This window comes from Schistocerca cancellata, chromosome 4, assembly GCF_023864275.1.
Source record: "Schistocerca cancellata isolate TAMUIC-IGC-003103 chromosome 4, iqSchCanc2.1, whole genome shotgun sequence".
NCBI lineage: Eukaryota > Metazoa > Arthropoda > Insecta > Orthoptera > Acrididae > Schistocerca > Schistocerca cancellata.
In genome coordinates, this window is record NC_064629.1 from 16,063,100 (window position 1) to 16,083,266 (window position 20,167).

Below are 20,167 nucleotides of genomic sequence, written 5' to 3' on the forward strand. Positions count from 1 at the left end.
ACAAAGGCGGTGCCAGAGTTGTGATGGAGTGCAGTCCTCCAGGTGTTCCTCATACAGGATCTTGATTATTAATTCCTGTGTCGAGCAGGTGAGTCAGTCCAATATTGTCTTCTTGGTGAACTCATATTTTGGCAGCTTCAGTGGCGAAAGGAGGAGGTCACAAATTAAATCTTGAGTGGTTGTGGAGGTGCGTGACGAGACATAGAAATTTAGAGTTGTCGTTGGTCACCTGATGTGACACAAAAAGGTGCTTCACAAGCATGAACCATGAAATGGGGTTGTCCTTGTATAAAGGAGGTTGTTTCGGCACATGACCAGGGGGTGGGGACAAGGGTGGCTTTGGTGTATCTTGGAAGGCCTGCTGTCCAGTTGTAGGATTGGCTGTTCTGTAACCCCGCACTACTGGTGTGGGCATGTTACTAGCAAACACGTCCTTAATAACAGCTGGTTGCCATGTCCCTGATGAGTCACGGAAGCACGATGCAGCAGGGTTAAAGGTGCTGCTGTCATGGACTGTGCGGCTGGTCCCGGCAGAGGTTCGAGTCCTCCCTCGGGCATGGGTGTCCGTGTTTGTCCTTAGGATAATTTAGGTTAAGTAGTGTGTAAGCTTAGGGACTGATGACTTTAGCAGTTTAGTCTCATAAGATATCACACACATTTTTTTGATGCAGCAGGCATGGTCCATACCGTGGCAATGAACGGGTGAATGGCGCGTGAGGTAGGGCTGTATACTGGACCAGAGGTGAAAGGCACAATACTAAAATTGTCCACTTCGGAAATGAAAAGGAAGGCCGGCACAGCAGGTGCAGACAGTACTGTGGAAGGAGCGAGCGGCTGTATGGTGAGAACCGGGGCACCTCGTCAGTGAGGGGTGGGTAGGAGGGGGTAGTTTGGTACTTGGTGTAGCAACAGCGAGAGTTTTCTGTGCACATCAGACACGCACACCATGTGGTAGGACAAAAAATCACTGGTGAATCCTGCTGGTAGTCACATTGTCATGGTACAACATTCCTGGATGGCGAAGCGCCGTCAGGTGTGCTTGACACCACATGGTCAAGAAACTGGGCGACAGATCTGGTGGTTGAGCCTGGCGAATTTGATGTATAAAAACGTCTGTTATTAAATTGAGAGGAAGGAAAAACTGGCATAGCTTGATAGCAGTTGACCATGTGTGCATTTTGCATGAATGGCGGCATTGCACATGGAACTATTATAACCACAATTGCGGTGCATAGAGTGCAAATTTGGGTCCCTTTGAACACTACGCAATCAATCATTACACGATTCTGGAAATCGTCCACTTTACCTTTCACATGTTGATGTGCAAAGTCCAGGACACAAAACCTGAGTCCATTGTCTGAGGTAACTGCATAACACTTGGCCGTTGTAGAGCTGCAAAGTTTGAGGTTAACTTCACTGGAGATCACGAATCACTGTCCGTTAACGGTGAAACAACCATTGGCAGCAGATTAGAGTGGCCTTGTAGTAGTAGCTGTGCCTTCAAATCCTCGTATAAAACATTGAGGAAGGCAGCCATGGTGTCGAACATAAAACCTATTGATTTCACACAGCTGGCACGGAAGTCATGGAAGACATAGAAAATTCGGGGCCACCAGTATGGGAAATGGGAATATGAATAAATCTCTCCCTGTTCCACTCCCAAACAGAATGAGAGAAAAATGACTGCCTATATGCCTATCTTATGTTCGTGGTTTTTCCGTGAAATGTAAGTTGGCAGCAGTAAAATTGTACTGCAGTCAGCATCAAATGCTGGTTCTCTAAATTTCCTCAGTAGCGATTCATGAAAAGAACGCCTCCTTTCCTCTAGAGACTCTCACCCGAGTTCCTGAAGCATTTCCATAACACTCACGTGATGATCAAACCTACCAGTAACAAATCTAGCAGCCCACCTCTGAATTGCTTCTGTGTCCCCCCACAATTCTACCTGATAGGGATCCCAAACGCTCCAACAGTACTCAAGAATAGGTCATATTAGTGTTTTATAAGCGGTCTCCTTTACAGATGAACCACATCTTCTCAAAAATCTACCAATGAACTGAAGATGACTATCTGCCTTCCCCACAACTGCCGTTACATGCTTGTCCCACTTCATATCGCTCTGCAATGTAACGCCCAAATATTTAATCGACGTGACTGTGTCAAGCGCTACACTACTAATGGAGTATTCAAACATTACAGGATTCTTTTTCCTATTCATCTGCATTAATTTACTTTTATCTATATTTAGAGTTAGCTGCCATTCTTTACACCAATCACAAATCCTGTCCAAGTCATCTTATATCCTCTTACAGTCACTCAATGACGACACCTTCCCGTACACCACAGCGTCATCAGCAAACAGCCGCACATTCCTATCCACCCTATCCAAAAGATCATTTATGTAGATAGAAAACAACAGTGGACCTACCACACTTCCCTGGGGCACTCCAGATGATACCCTCACCTCCGATGAACACTCACCATCGAGGACAACATACTGGGTTCTATTACTTAAGAAGTAATCTGCTGCAACTGATGTTGCAAGCTATGGAATAGTTTTGCAACCATGAGCTCACTGCATGTCCAGAAGTTCTCCTCACCAATATTATATTGGGGCAGGCTTAAATTATTGAACTCAATAAATGCACAACTACAGAGCACTCAAATAGTCCCAGTTGGAGAGTGAATGAAATTACATTTGTTGCTCAAGCACACACAATAATAAGCAAGAGCATCAACACCTGCCAAAAGTAGTCTAAATCACAGTATAAAGCAAAGTCTAAAATCACAAGGTGTGGTGAAATCTGGGATTGATGGCTGAAAGTAGATGGAGTTGGTGGCTTATAGGCTGACTGGAACTACCTGTCAAAGGCTGCCAAAGCACAAATATTGGTGGCAGATTGTTGATATCTGGTTAGCAGTGGGAGGCATGGAACCACTTGCAGCACCACACTCTTGGCATTGATAGTGCATGCAGCACCACTGTGCTGAGTTGACTATGGGCATTCCAGAGTAATCAGTGGATATGCTGGATACAGCATTAATAACAAGTAAGAAGCCATACAATTACAAAGACAACAAAAATCTGATAATGGGGAGACAGTCTCAGATCCATTAGAGCCAGAGAGGTTTAATGCTTGCAACTGGCTGCTTTTCAAAATCTGGGACTATTCAGTTATTAAAAAATAGATGATATAAGAAGTCCTATAAATGTACATCCTAGATTGATTTTTCCAACCATATTTCATGCCATGAAAGAAGATTTCTGAAACCATCCTCATAAAATTCTTCTGCTTCTCCCATTTTTGCTGAAAAGGCTCAAAATGTTTAAATGTGATTGTGTTGGTTGTGATGGTAGCAGTGCACAGACAGCAGACCAAGACAGAAAATATCTGCTTCAGTGCTCTACATTCATTATTATTTTTTCTTTTCTTTTCTTTCTCCTTTCTTTCTATTTTAAAATGATGTCTCTTTGTCTCAAAGACAAAAAATCATGATAGTTACAGGTAAAATTTTTATATAAATGCTGTTAACCACTGTATTCACTGTCTTAATGTGAGAGAAGACCAGTAGTTACATCTTCAGCACCTGTCTGGCATAGTTTATTACTCTCCTTCACCTCAGTTACTACCCCGAACAATTTTATGTCCCTACCTTTCAAAGTTTTTAATATTCCACAAAAAGATGAATCATGGTGAGTAAAATTTGTCTCCTACTTTTGCATTCACATGCTTAGGAATATCGTCAATCAAGATGCTAGGCATGAAACTCTTCTTCTTATCTTGGACGCAATACATATTTAAACTGAAGTTTTGCAGCATTACGTACTCTACAAATTTTGGCATTGACATGACAATACAACTAAATATTTTTATATCATCAAAACCTATCAATTTTTGAAAAATATATGTAACTGAATAGATAAAAAATCTAGTCACCAAGTGACAGTTGGAGTACACACATGTAAAAGATATTAGAGTTTGCTATATTTTGGAGCCAGTGGCTCCTTCTTCTGCCAGAAGGATTGAAGTAGAAGGAAGAATGGGAAGGAAATGGACTGGTGAGGTTTAGGACAAGGGGTAGAGTTCAGAAAAGTCATCCAGAACCCTTGATCACGGGAGACTTACTGGATAGGATGGAAGGAAAGACTGATTGTTGGTGACTGAATTGGATGTGATTTGAACACCTGAGAGTTTAAAGGTGGAATATATGGCATATATTTATATTTTGTTAGTTTATTGAAGTCCTGACGTTACTAGAGGACAGATAGAGGGCATCTTGTGCTCCATTCACTGTAAACGTATGAGGAAAATGTAACCTTGCCTATCCACGGGGTGTTTATGTCTCATGTAATTTCTGTTTGATAATCTTAGAACTGTCTCAGTGTTGCTCTACTTACACAAATTCCTTATGAAGAAAATTACTAAAACACATCTATTTAAAATGGCAGTTAAAACATACTTTATAAGCGATGCATACTACAAAATTAAAGATTTATTTTTGTTTGGCCATATGAGTAGCACTGACACCTTCCTGCAGTGCAGGCTCCATTACCCATGTTTTATGCTTATATGAAAGCAGAGATGAAACATGCAGACATACTGGCAGCATTCAGAGACAAATTAATATCTTCCAACTAGTGACAATTATTTTTTGAGCACAAAAACAACTTTGGTCATACATGCCCATCTCAGAACCATAGAAAACAAAAAAGGAGTTAAAAGTGACTGCAGGTTAAGCCCAATTGATGGATGGAAGACAGCTAAAAACAATTTTTTCTCTTGGAGAAAGTGCCATAAATAACGCCATAAAGACAATGGAAGTCCTGAACGAAAGATTAAATGTCCTTCACCATATTTCTATGATGGATAGAAAGTAAAAGGCTGTTGACAGCCTGGGTGTTGTTAGCTAAATTGGCTGATAACTTAGATGGCACACATAAATTAGAACAAAAGTGGTTAAAAAAGGGGCATTCAGTCAGGAAATGGTGAACCATCAAAGGTTGAGGACAGTGAGCACAAAGTGGTGGGGGATCACCACTTAACAGGTGGCGATGGCTGAAAAGACAGTGCCCAATACACAACCTAGCTGAAATGATCTCCTTGTGGCAAGGGCCGAAGGAGGTCGGCCGAGCTGCTGGGAAAGGTTTAATTCCCTGAAGCTTGTTCCCATCAAGGAAAGACCAGTGGTGGTGTTAAAGTGATACCACCTGCTGACAGGCAGCAAAACAGAGATCATCAGAGGGAATGGAAGAGCTAGTGGGCTGAGGTAGGAGGATTGCAGCATTGGCAGCAGTGTCAGTGACTTTGTTTCCTGTCAGGCCGATGTGACCAGGGACCCACATAAACATCACAATGGCTCTATCAAGAATGAGCAAGTTAAAGCTTTTCTGGATCTGTTGCACTAAGGGATGGTTGGTGTATAGCACACACAGGCTCTGAAGGGCACTGAGAGAGTCAGTGCAAATGACACAGCTCAAAAATCTGTGTCGCCAGATGTACTGCATGGCCTGATAGGGGGGGAAACCTCAACTTTAAATGTCCCAGAAGCCAGTACTGAAAATCATCAATGCCATTGATGAAGACACACCCGACACCAAGGTCAGTCCAAGAGCCATCAGTGTACACAATTGTACTATCGTGAAGTTCCGTGCAAAGATCAAGAAACTTACATCAATATAGAAAGTCAGGAGTAGTGTGCTTAGGAAGCGAATGAAGTCCAAGGTGAAAACAGGCCACTGCATCCAAGGTGGTGAAGGATTCACACCCATTGGGAAAATGGCAGGTAGCATGAAGTTAAGTGGCCAGAGTAGTAGCTGAAAGTGAACTCGAGGAAGTAACAGAGAAGAAGGATGTGCCCCATTCTGGCAGTCAAATGAGTCATCAAAGAAGGAGGCATAGGATGAGTGACCAGGCACAGTAGGCAAATGGAATGTGCATGTGCTGAGGAGAACATCATGTTGGTATGACAGCGGTAGTTCAGCAGCTCCTGCATACAGACTCTCAACCAGGCTAGTGTAAAAGGCACCAGTGCTCAACAGATGCCACAATAATGGATTGTAGTGTGAATACATAAGATGGATGGATGTGGAGGTACATTAATGAAACAGGCATAGTTTAGTTTTGAATGGACAAGGGACTGGTACAGACAGAGGAGGATGATCTGATCAACTCCCCAGGATGTACCACTGGGGATGTGTATGACATCGAGGGAACATGTACAGCAAGTGACCAGGGAAGACACGTGGGAGGACCAAGAAAGTTTCCTATTGTTCATGAGCCCCAGGAATTTCATAGTTTCAATGAACACAAGAGCAACAGTGGAAACGTGAAAGCCATTGTCAATGCTCCACGAGTAAAGATGATTGAGACATCGCTGAAGATGCCCTTCAGGGTGACAAGCCTGTGGAGAACTGTAATAGATCACAAAATCATAAACAAAAAGGGAGCCAGAGATGCCCGATGGGAGACACGGCGTAATAAGGTTAATGGCGATAGCAAAGAGGATGACCCTCAGGATGGAGCCCTGACGCACACCGTTTTCCTGGATAAAGATGTCTTATAAGACAAAACCTACATGTACCTTGAAAACACTGTCTTTTAAAAATTCTTGAAGGAAATGGAGCCTGCAGCCTCGTAAGTCCTACATGTACAGAGTATGGAGGATACCAGTCCTCCAGCAGGTGTCGTAGACTTTCTCCAAATAGAAAACCACAGCCACAGTCTGGAATTTCTGCAGAAAACCATTCATGGCATGTGTTGACAAAGTGACAAGGTGGTCAACTGTAGAAAGGCATCTTCAAAATCCACATTGTGCAGTGGTTAGTAAATTGTGAGACTCAAGCCACCATACCAGCCAGGTATGTATCATACATTCCATCACGGCGATAACTATAAATAAGTTGTTTGTCCTTACCGGGCTTAGGTATGAGTATGATCATGGCTTCACACCAATGTCTGGGAAATATGCCATTTGTTGAGATGCCATTGTACATATGAAGGAAAAAGTGCTTGCCCACAAGAGGAAGATTCTGCAACATATGAATTTGTACATCGCTCAGCCCTGGGGCAGAGGATGAAGTAAGAACATTATTTTGTTCCCTCACTGTAAGAACGTCATTGTAGCACTAACAATTCTGAGAAGAGAAGAGTATCACTCGGGTGTCCTTCACTCATTTACGATGGACAAAGACGGGGAGACAGTGGGTGGAGCTCGAAATCTCCACAAAATAGCAGCCCAAGGTGCTGGAGATAGCAATAGGGTCCACTATGACATCATCTGCTACAGTCAGGCCGAAAATGGTAGAATGGACATTGGCCCCAGAGAATTGTTGATGGTTGGTCCACACAATGGAAGAGGGAGTAGAACTGTTAAAAGAACTAGTAAATGAAATCCAGCTAGCTTTTTGCTATCCTGAAGAACGCAACTATGCTAGGTACACAACTGTTTATAACAAATGCAGTTTACCATCTTAGGATGACAGTTAAAAATGCAGAGAGCACTTTTCCATGCATGAACTGCATCACGGCATGCCTCAGTCCACCAAGGGACTGGAACATGGTGCGGTATGATGAAGTGCAAGGAATGGAATGTCCTGTGATAATGTTGGTAAGGTATTCCGTCTGGTCATCACAATTGGGGAAAGGTCATTCATTAAAGGTCGCCATGGAGAAGTAAAGGCACTAGTTGATCTTAGAAAGCAGCCATTTGGGTTTGCCCATAGGTGGAGTAGGAGTCAGCAAATAGATAGCTCACAGGAAATGGTTGCTCAAGTACTTGACAGAGAGAATGGACCATTCAAGGCGATGGGCAATCTGGGCAGTTCAAAATGAGTGGTCCAAATGTGTGTGTGGAGAGTGAAAGAAACGTGGGTGCTCCAGTGTTAAGGTAGATGAGGTTGAATTGATTGCAGAGGTCAGCCAAGAAGGCACCTCTCGGACAAATTCTGGAAGAGCCCCAAAAGGGATGGTGTACAAAGTCACCGAGCAATGACAAAGGGGCGAGGGAGCTGCCCTTAAGCTGGAGGAAGTCTGCTCTGGTGACACTGAATGACGGAGAGATATAAATGGTACAAAGAGAACTGGTGTTGCAGCCAGGTGTTCAGGGAGATGGTGTGGCTATGAACATCATTCCGGATGAGCAACGGGACTCCATCATTAGATGCAATGCCTCCTCTGGGGATGGGGCGGAAGGGGGATGGGAGATCAAAATGGACCAGATAGAAATGTGAGAGGTCAAAGCAGTTGTGAGGGTGGAATTTTGTTTCCTGGAGCAGAGAACAAGTGGACGCAATGATTCCAAGAGCAGCCATAATTCCTCCTTGTTGAATCTAAGGCTGCAAATGTTCCATTGGAGGAGAGTCATGATGAGGAAAGGGGGGTGGGAATAACTGAAGGGGTGTCACCTTGGTGACTGCTGAGTGCCACTCTTCAAAGACTCTCTGGTACAGGATGCAGAGGCTGGAGGATCTTGCTCCTTGAGGTGTACAGAGGCATCAGCATTCTCCTTTGGTTGGTCTTCAGAGTACAGGGCATAAAAATGGTTGACAGTGCACACTGGCAACACGGAGGTCAGCCAGGTGAGGGTATGATGCAGTGACTCTGTTGAAGAGGATCTCCAAGTCGGTGAATAAGTGCCTTTGCTTGATTTCTTGGAGCCTTAGTGGTTGTCAGATGATGATTCAGATGTTTGTTGGCTGGAGGGACGCAAAAAGTCTTCATGGGGGTATTCCTTCTGCCCTTTCTGGCCTTCTGATTGTGTAGCAGGTTGTTTCACCATGTGGGGTGAAAATTTAGTTGCTTTTTGTGCAGCCAGAGGAGGAGGAGATGGACATGCTACCATGACAATGAGCGATTTTACAACTGCAGTGCTGAATTTGAGACCACATTTCTGTGTGGCCATGTCCTTCACAGAGCAAGGCCTAGCAAGAATGGTACTACAAGTGCCAGATGCTAAAAAGCAGGCTTTCTGATTACCCAACAACTTGCAAGCAACAGGGTAAGGCACTTTCTCCTTCATCTGAGTCTCCTGGATGGCCAGCTCATCAAAATATATGGGACAATCTTGGGAGGAGGCTGCACGGCCGCTACTGCAATTCATACAGCAGGGAGGAGGAGGTGGACAATCGCCCTAGTGAGCATTCCTACCACAAGCTACGCATTTGATCGGGTGTTGACAGGACATTCAAGTATGGTTGTAACAATGACACTGGTAGCAGCACATCAAGTTTGAACAGTATGGTTGGACTGTGATAACTTCATAGACTGCTTTCATCTTGGATGGAAGCACTACTCTATCAAACGTGAAAAAAAGAGTACATGTGGGCACAATGATATACTACCTTTCTCATCACCTTATGGATTGCAGTGATGCCCTGATGAGAGAAGTAAGTTTGGATTTCTGACTCAATCAGACCATCGAGCAGCCAAGTGTAAATAATGCCATGCAAGGAATACAGTGTTCGATGGGACTCAACAAGAACATGATAGCCATGGAGGAGCAAAGTAGCAAGCAGTTGTTGTGCTTGAGAATCACAAATAGTTTCCAAAGGCAAAGTGCCATTGTGTAAACAAGAATGGCATTTCACAGGGCTGGCAATGACATCAACACCTTTCTACATAATAAATGGATTAACCGTAGCAAAGATCTGACCATCTTCAGTACACAAAACTATGAGGAACCAAGGTGCAGCTGGGAGTGTCTTTGATTTGTTAGCCTCATTCTGCTTATATTTACTAGACCTAGAATGAGAAGATGATGTTTCGCTCATTGTGAGAGAATCCACCATGATTGCCAGCATCTCTGATGGCATGCTCCATGCAAGAGGGGGCCCACTCAGAGCGGGTCTCACTTGTCTTAGGTGACTGTTCATACCTCAGGTCACACCTCCCAAACACCTGACAGAGGCACCAATTGGCAATTTGGGAAGGCAATCGCTCCTCCCTGGCCCTGGCCTGTACCAGGGGAATGTGCGAATCTTACCTGTCGACCTGGGGCTGGGAATCACGCATTACCCAGTCACCTGTTGCATGTAAGACACTTGGTCCAGCCTTCAGGAGTTCACGGGGAGGAAGGAGGAAAAAAGATACCTCAAACACCAGATCAGAGGAAGGATAGGAGAAGAGAAACAAAGAAAGAAAAAAAGAAAAAAAAAAAACAGTCAAGGGACTGTTCTAATGTCATTCTACTGAAAATGCAGAACACATTCCCAAAAACATCCCAGATATGTTGCCAAAGGGAGGAGGAAAGCAGTAGCAAGAGGATAGACATGCAGTGTAGAAAGGAGAAGATGCTGCAAAGGCTAGGGCCTTGTGTCAGCCATGCATGAACTCACCAAAGATGGTGAGCCCCCTCAGTGTAGTGTCAATTTTGTCCACTACAGGCAGCACCAGTAAAAAGGCTCTTCCTATTGTGACCCAGTAGTAGATAACACTTAGAGTATGGGTTAACTGTGGAAGGGGCAGATACAATGCTCTGTCACATTAAAATGCTTGATCATATTGTAATTATTTTTACAAGAAAATCATGAATTCAAGATCCTTAGTGCATAATATTAATGCCTTTTCATTCTCCTGATCTCAGCATCTGTATAGTAGCAAATTTATGGTCTTGGAGTCAGTTTTCTGGGCATACAGAAGAGAGTGCAACAGGCATAACAGTATGTTCATGTTCCTGGAGTCATCAGTGGGTATTCCTAGTGTGTGCAGTGGTAGTGTAGAGAGATGTGAAGAAACCGTGCAAAACTTATATTGTAAGTTACTTTGTGCAAACCATATAGGAACAAAAGAACATTGTACAATATGGATCGACCACATGAGTCAGTGCAGTTGCTAAGACACTGACTTCATATTTGGGAGGACTGAATTTGCTCTGTCTGGTCACCCTGATTAGGTTTTTATAAATAATTTCAAGCAAATGCTGGTATAGATCATAGTTCTCACAGGAAGGCCACAGCAGACTGTCCATCCTAGCCTCATAAAAGTAGCCTTATGCAGGGTGAGTCACTAATTATTGCCACCAAGAACAATTCTCAAAGTATGATAGGAGCTGAAGGAAAGTTTGTGGCACAAAAGTTGCATGGCACAACAGGGGCCATAATATGATGTCAGTTTTTTGTTGCTAGGTGGGGTTGCTTCAGAGATATGAAGGTCAACTTTGCTTTTTCAAATGCCCTGCTATGGTTGGGTATTTATTTTCTGATAGTGGCTATCAAGATGTATCCAGTGATGTGTAACAGTAAGGTCTTTGAAGGTCAATGAAGGTCACAAAGGTGGCACAAACATCCATCTACAGAAGTTGTTCAAAGTGCTGACCATTGGTATCAATGCAGTGCTGCAATCTTCTTATCATGGATTGAGTGGTATTCCTTATCACATCAGCACTTATTGAAGCACATACTCTGACAATTCTCTCTTGCATATCTTCAGATGTAGTTGGAACATCTTTATAAACAATGTCTTTTACGAATCCCCACAAGAAAAAATCCAGAGGTGGCCATGACACATCTCCTCTGTGTCCAATCCAATGTTTTTGGAATTGTCTCTGCAAATAATTTCTATCCATCAGTGAAAAATGTGCCAGACAACCATCGTGTTGATACCACATTCTGTTCCTTGTTCCTGAAGGTATTTCTTCCAATAACAGACCTAATGTTTCTTGCAGGATGTGGTGTACTTCCTACTATTAAGATTTCCTTCGATGAAGTAGGGGCCTATAATTCTGTCCTCCAGAATCCCACACCATACATTCACCAACCACGATTTCTGGTGTGCAACTTGCTGCAGCCAACATGGATTTTCAGTTGCCCGATAGTGCATGTTATACAAATTAACCAGTTCCACAGTTTCATCTACATCTACATTCATCTACATCTACATCTACATTTATACTCCGCAAGCCACCCAACGGTGTGTGGCGGAGGGCACTTTACGTGCCACTGTCATTATCTCCCTTTCCTGTTCCAGTCGCGTATGGTTCGCGGGAAGAACGACTGTCTGAAAGCCTCTGTGCGCGCTCTAATCTCTCTAATTTTACATTCGTGATCTCCTCGGGAGGTATAAGTAGGGGGAAGCAATATATTCGATACCTCATCCAGAAACGCACCCTCTCGAAACCTGGCGAGCAAGCTACACCGCGATGCAGAGCGCCTCTCTTGCAGAGTCTGCCACTTCAGTTTGCTAAACATCTCCGTAACGCTATCACGGTTACCAAATAACCCTGTGACGAAACGCGCCGCTCTTCTTTGGATCTTCTCTATCTCCTCCGTCAACCCGATCTGGTACGGATCCCACACTGATGAGCAATACTCAAGTATAGGTCGAACGAGTGTTTTGTAAGCCACCTCCTTTGTTGATGGACTACATTTTCTAAGGACTCTCCCAATGAATCTCAACCTGGTACCCGCCTTACCAACAATTAATTTTATATGATCATTCCACTTCAAATCGTTCCGCACGCATACTCCCAGATATTTTACAGAAGTAACTGCTACCAGTGTTTGTTCCGCTATCATATAATCATACAATAAAGGATCCTTCTTTCTATGTATTCGCAATACATTACATTTGTCTATGTTAAGGGTCAGTTGCCACTCCCTGCACCAAGTGCCTATCCGCTGCAGATCTTCCTGCATTTCGCTACAATTTTCTAATGCTGCAACTTCTCTGTATACTACAGCATCATCCGCGAAAAGCCGCATGGAACTTCCGACACTATCTACTAGGTCATTTATATATATTGTGAAAAGCAATGGTCCCATAACACTCCCCTGTGGCACGCCAGAGGTTACTTTAACGTCTGTAGATGTCTCTCCATTGAGAACAACATGCTGTGTTCTGTTTGCTAAAAACTCTTCAATCCAGCCACACAGCTGGTCTGATATTCCGTAGGCTCTTACTTTGTTTATCAGACGACAGTGCGGAACTGTATCGAACGCCTTCCGGAAGTGAATGTAGCCTCATCATTAAATAAAATCAAATTAATAAATGTGTCATCCCTCTGAATCTGAAGTTGAGCCCATCGGCAGAATTCAATGCGATGCATACAATCCGTACCTGTTATTCTTGGTGGAGACTGATATGGTAAGGATGATATTTATGGTGATGCAGAACACGAACAACACTACTCTGGCTCATGCCAGATTCCCTTGCAATTTGATGCAAACTAACACAAGGATCTCAAACCACAGTGGCAAGAGTACCAATTTCCATTTCTTCATTAGTAACTTTCCTTTGCCAGATATGTTTCTGATGCGTTAAACATCCAGTTGTCCTCAATTTATCATATACACATTTAAATGTATGACATGTAGGGTGAGTATGTTGAGGATATCTTTCAATGTATATGTCTCTAGATCTCACTGAATTTCGTTGGCGTTCTCCATAAATGAGAAGCATATCAACTTATTCTTTGAAGGAATACATCATTCTCATTCACTTGATTCAACAATACTAGTCTTACCATTCCAATTAGTGTTGTATTGTGAAACTGTCGAATGATGTTTACGTGTCAATGACACATTAGATGGATATGCTGTATTTGGCAATTATTTACTATTTGCATGTAATATGAGAGAGAATTGTCAGAGTATGTTCTTTGATAAGTGCCAAAGTGATAAGAAATGCCTCTCAATCCATGATAAGAAGATTGCAGCACTGCATTGATACCAATGGTCATCACTTCGGACACCTTCTGTAAATGGACGTTCATGGCACCTTCTTGACCTTTGCTGACCTCCAAAGACTTTACTGTTACACATCATTGGATTCGTTTCAATAGCTGCTAATAGAAAATAAGTACCAATCTATAGTGTGGCATTTAAAAAAAAACAAAGTTGACCTTGATATCTTTGACACGACTCCACACAGCAACAAAAACCCAATGTCATATTATGCCTCCTCCCCCCCCCCCCTCCCCGTTGTCCCGTTGTCTCATGTAACATTTGTCCCACAAACTTTTCAGATACTATCATACTTTCAGAGTTATTCTAGGTGGCAATAGGTAGTGACTCAGCCTGTATATTCAATGTGTTTGTGTGTTTCAACTATCTATTTTCATTGTTTTTTGTTGATAAATCCTGTATCATTATCAGATGATCTCTGGATTAGTAAATGAATAAATAAATTTCAGCTCCAGTGGCTCCAAGCAGTGCAGACTTGATAAAAGTGAACTCTACCTCGATATCTTTGAACTTGACTTCTTGGAATGATGGTGGATGTCCAATAACATCACTTGTTGTAGAGTATAAACAAAAGAAAGCAATAGCATGGACACTTGTTTCGAATAATATCAAAGTAGAAAAAGCAGAATTCTTAGTACTGGATCTGGATCCAGAAACCTGGTATACATTACGCATTACAGCTCATAATAGTGCTGGATCAACTGCAGAGGAATACAACTTCGTAACACTTACATATGGAGGAGGTATGTAGACATTAAGCTCTTGCATACATGTTAGCTATATACTAAGTGATCACATGAATTATAAATGGATGTGGCAGCAGTGTGTATTTAGATGTAATCAGCAGCTTTAAAACATGCATTGTTTGTTGAAAAACAAAGACTAAATTTACATTATGCTACTGCTACATCCACTTGTCACAAATTTTGCTCAAGAGTCATAAAATTTAGCAGTCAAGACCAAAGATGCAGGAGAAAACACACACACATGTTATATGTGAACATAGCATGAAAATATAGATATTGAATGCAAAGTTTTCCAACATGGAAATTCCATCTTTAATAACCAAAATCAATTTTTCTTTCCCACTGGACTGTTCATGCTGAACATAAAGAAATTGACCAATTTACTTCAGATTTTTATGTGGTACTTTAATAAATGTTTGGATATAAAAGGCAATGTCCTGTCTCACTGACTCATTCATCAGCCCAAACCACTAAGGAAACAAAACCTGAAATTTGGAGAGGGTGTTAATCTTATACTGTAGGCATCATTTAAGAAGAGATTTTTTGAACTTCCTTCCATAAGGAGGTGAGTAGGGGATAAAAATATGTTACTATTAAGGCAATTTTGAAGCAAGACCTACAAAAACTGGTATTTGGTTTCTTGGTCAGAAATAAGGAAATGCATGTTCATTTTGGGAGCTTTTACCTGTATGGGGATGAAACAGTTGGTGAAAGTTTTATTTTATTTTTTAAAATAAATCATTATTAAAGAACAACTAAAGTATTTTAAAGCTACATTTATGAAAACTGGTGTTATAAATAAAAAATACATATTTCAGGGTTTTTGAAATTTAATCCCTAAGGGGGTGAAATAGGGCCTGACTGATCCACTGACTCATCATCATCCAATTCAAAACACTAAGAACAGAAACTTGAAATTTGGAGAAGTTGATCTTATACTGTAAGCATTGTTTACAAAGGGTTTTTTGAAATTCTGTCTCTAAGGGGGTGAAGTAGGAGATGAAAGGTTTTTTTGAAAATGTGTTGCTACTAAGGCAAATTTGAAGCTAAAACTACAAAAACTGGTGTTTGCTTTCTCAGTCAGAAATAACATGTGTTTAAGCATTTTTGGAAAATCAATCATTAATGAGGTAAGAGCAAATGAATTTGTTTTGTTGGCAGAATAGCCAACACCGTGTTACTAGAGGAGGCCGAAATGCACGCATTTTAGTTCACGCAGGCTGGCGTGAGGAGGGAAGGACTATACTGACGTGAGGTCTGGAACATGACAAGGAATTAGAATTCAGAAAGCAGACATAATTAGTTTGATACTTAACTTTAATCCATTAATGATGAATGTCGCTCTTGACGGTACATGATTCACAATATTATCAGTTCAGAATACATTCTTGAAGAATATGGCACCTTGCTAGGTCGTAGCAAATGACGTAGCTGAAGGCTATGCTAAACTGTTGTCTCTGCAAATGAGAGTGTATGTAGACAGTGAACCATCACTAGCAAAGTCGGCTGTACAACTGGGATAAGTGCTAGGGAGTGTCTCTCTAGACCTGCAGTGTGGCGGCGCTCGGTCTGCAATTACTGATAGTGGCGACACGCGGGTCCGACATATACTAACAGATTGTGGCCGATTTAAAGGCTACCACCTAGCAAGTGTGGTGTCTGGTGGTGATACCACAGAATTTTTTTGAAAATAAATCATTATTAAATAACTATTAAAACATTTTAAAGCTACATCTATGAAAATGGGTATTTGACTCCTTGGTTAGAAACAAAAATCGTGTTTCAGTATTTTTGGAAATTCAGCCCCCTAGGGGCAATGAAAAGTTATATGAAATTATTTCATTATGAAAGAATTTTCAGAGCTAAATAAATAAAAATTTGTATTTAGCGTCTTGGTTATAAATTAAAAAAATATGTGTTTCAATGTTTCTGAAAAGTTAACCCCTATGGAAGTGGGATAGGGGATTAAAGTTTTTAAGAAAATATTTCTTTACATTAAAAAAAAGAATTTAAAGCTAAATCTATGAAAATTGGTATTTCAATTCTCAGTTAGATACAAAGAAATATGTGTCAACAGATAAGAGTTTCTATGGAAGTATCACCACAAGAATGCAAAAACCATGGACTCCAGCCATGAGAATAACTTTTTGGTCAGAAATATATTCAGGATAGACCATGCTTCTATGGCCTTAATTACTGAGAAAAGCTTAGAAGGAGCTGCAATTTGCGAACAACATAGAAATATGAATGAAGAAAAACAAAACACTCTATGCAGACCATACAATCTACACAAGTGAAGCAGTGGGCACTAAGCTAGTAATATACAATGGGAAAACTTTGTTAGCAAAAATTTCAGCAAGTTTTTGACTAATTTACTTCAAATGTTTAAACAATACTCTAATAAACATCCAGACAGACAGAGACTGTATATTTTTTAAATGAAAATGTACAGGTTTTCTGTTAAAACTGACTGTAGTTTCAATGATAGTATTTCACATAGTTTCACTCTGGATGGATTATTCATATACCATAGCAGTATACTAATCATGAGCTGATAATCCATAAATACAACTTTCATGCTTTCTATTAAAGATGACTGTGAGGATGAAAACAAAACAGCACATTCTTGTGTGAACAATTTTTGCATAGAATGATATGTAAGGAGAAAATATTTGCAGAAACAGTTGGTCTAATAATTTAAATGCCCTGCAGTCATAAGTAAAACTCAACGAGAGAAAGAAAATGAACCCACATGTTTTCACAGCACAGCACAGGACAGCACAGCACAGCACAATATTTTTTCTTTAATAGTGTGGCTCAAAAGAACTAAGTTCCTACAAGGGCCTACACTCTTACTTTCTGGCAGGAGAAGGAAGAAGAGTATAAAAAAGCAAACAAAATTACAAGAACTAAAAGGTGAGAGGCAAGCCATCACCATATCAATGGCAGACAAGTCATAGTCTGTGCATCCATTTCCTACAGCTTGGTGACTATAATGCTTGGCAGCACTATACTGCACTACTATAGTGGGCATCCAAAATATCAAATATAACCCACCAAAATAACCTATTTTAAATGTAACATATTTTAAAAGTCAACAAGCAATATAAGAATGAATTAATAACATCATGCGGAATTAACTGGAAAGCCATAGTTTTCAGAAATATTGATATTGACTTTCTGTCAGTATTGATCAAGTATACCTAATGTTGCTTATTTCCTACACTTAAGTCTGTAGCTGTGGCAATGGCGATGAGCATCTTTTTTTGTCTTCATCAATGTATATATAAAGGTGATGTGATAATGAGTGGTCAAATATTTGTGTCAATTGTTTTTGGAATATAGAAAACTATATTGTCTTATTGGCTTTTCCGCAAACTTTTCAAGGTTTTGATTTTTGTGGAGACAATTCTGCTAGGGAAACTAAAATATTATGTCATTAAGTCAATTACTTGTGTGTATGCAGCCTCCCCTAAAAACAGGATGCAATGGTCTCATAAAAAATCTCCACTATAGATCTGAAAACGAACTCAGGTGTCTTGATACAAATGCTAACTCATGTTACATTATTTAATTTCCTGAAAAATCACAATGTGTGGTAAATATAGCTAAAGGTGACATAGAATTTGTTATAGAAAAATGTAGAGCATTGTATAAAAAGTAGACAACTGAATATCAGAGGTTTCTTAAAGATCTCTTTGTATCATTATGTGTGCCTCACAATAAAAATCTAATACAATGAATAGTTAATTACAGTAAAAATGACAATATATTCCATGTGGATATTATTTCTTAAATATCAAAGAATGTAAAGTTCAAGGTGGAATAACAACAATATGGAAAGTATAGATTGCTACTCACCATGCAGGGGAGATGTTGAGTCACAGAAAGGCACACTGAAAATAATACTAGAAACATTTAAGCTTTCAGATGAAGTCCTTCCTCAGAAGTTGAATTCTCACACATTTACACAACAATATCTCACGTACATGGCTCCAGGTGCCAAGGACTGACTGTAGTACCCAGAGCCATGAGCTGTGTGTGTGTGTGTGTGTGTGTGTGTGTGTGTGTGTGTGTGTGTCTGCACACGCGTAGTACCCAGAGCCATGAGCTGTGTGTGTGTATGTGTGTGTGTGTGTGTGTGTGTGTGTGTGTGTGTGTGTGTCTGCACACGCGCACACGTGTGGTGAAAGTTTGTTGTGTGAGAGTTCTACTTCTGAGGATAACTTAAATATTTCTAGTAGTATTTTCATTGTATAATTATAACAATTCAGAAAGGGCAGATTGCTATTCACTAATATATGAGGTGTTGATTTGCAGACAGGTACAAAGATCCATATTTAAGAGTATGGAATCCATTTCAGCAGTTTGATAAGTAACTCTGATGTCCCGTATGGATGCATGGAACTCTGAGGGTTCTTCTTGCTTGGATGTTAGCATTACTTTTACTGATCTGCTTGTTACTGTTCTTGCCAGTGAGTGTGCACGTGCTGTCTGTTACTGTGTAATGTGTTTGAGTGTACATAAACCTACTTCATTGGTTCAGTCCTGTTTGTTTGCCAAGAATTTACCCTCCCTTCTCCTCTAGGTTTGGGTTGTGCAACAAATTATAAGGCACAAATAATACTAAAGCTCTTTGTGGTAATAAAAAGTCCATGTGCATTTAAGGAGGCCTTGAAATCCAAGGCAGTCTGTCTTGAAGAATGAGCCACTGGACTAGTCTCATCAACCAATGGGTCATCCCACTTGTTGTCATCAAAGAAACCAATGAGGAATTTATGCCTCTGTGGCTATTTCAAAGTCAAACAGCTTATTTGTTCTGCCCCCTAGTGTGTCATGTATGCCACTAGGTCTATGGCATAGGAATATATTGTTAATCTCCATACACTGTTCCACAAACTGCAGGAATGCAACCTTCAGTGTAAGCTTTTCCAATACTAGGTGTTGGAAATCTGGGGCTTATTCTAAGCAAGAAGTTATGCATATGACCCATCAGTATTTAGTAAATTGAGTGTGCCTAAGACACTGAAATAACTTCAGTTGTTTTTCAGGAAATAATAATTCTCAGTGACGAATAATGTGGAAATTTTTCATCACTCTCGCCCTCCTTCAAACAACTACAGAAGTAAAGCAGCCTGTCTAAATTGGACTGTATATATAAAATTAAAGCAGCAGCTTTTCCAACATCATAGTTAGTGGAGAATATGTCTGACAGGCCACTGATATGGTAGTCGATTCGTGCTAGCATGCAGTCTTTCCAACAGGTTGCTGTCCCAATGACATAGTCAGTTATGTTTGAAGTGGACACAAGATCATTGTGACTGGCTGCTGAATCAATGGAAAGGTACTGCCTGGTCTGATGAATCAGGTTTTGTCTTGTCCAGTATGCCATCATTAAGATGAACAGTTACTTGAAGCATGCATCATACAGCACATGCAAACTGATAGTGACAGTATTATATCTTGGGAGACATTCAACTGGGCTTAAATGGGGCTTGTCATTGTAATCAAAGGCATCATGGCAATTGTGAACCACATGAATACTATTGTAGACCACCTGTGTCCCTTCATATTTGATGTCCTCCATGATGACAGTTGCTTCTTCCAGCAGAATAGCTGTCCATGTCACAAGGTGAAATTGTACTACAGTGGTTTGAGGAGCATCATAGTGAACTCACAGTGATGTCTTGGCCAGAAAATTCACCTGATTGAAACCCAATGGCACACATCTTGGATGCTATTG

General features: G+C 40.9%; 1 protein-coding gene across 1 annotated transcript in view; it reads left to right on the forward strand.

Moving 5' to 3' along the window:
- The window catches only part of LOC126183285 (Down syndrome cell adhesion molecule-like protein Dscam2), a 194,555-nt gene that overhangs the window by 140,925 nt on the left and 33,463 nt on the right, over window positions 1-20,167 (forward strand). The window contains exon 11 of the mRNA XM_049925116.1: window positions 14,128-14,421. Coding sequence (XP_049781073.1) covers window positions 14,128-14,421 — 294 coding nt within the window. The remainder of the gene's footprint in view (window positions 1-14,127; window positions 14,422-20,167) is intronic.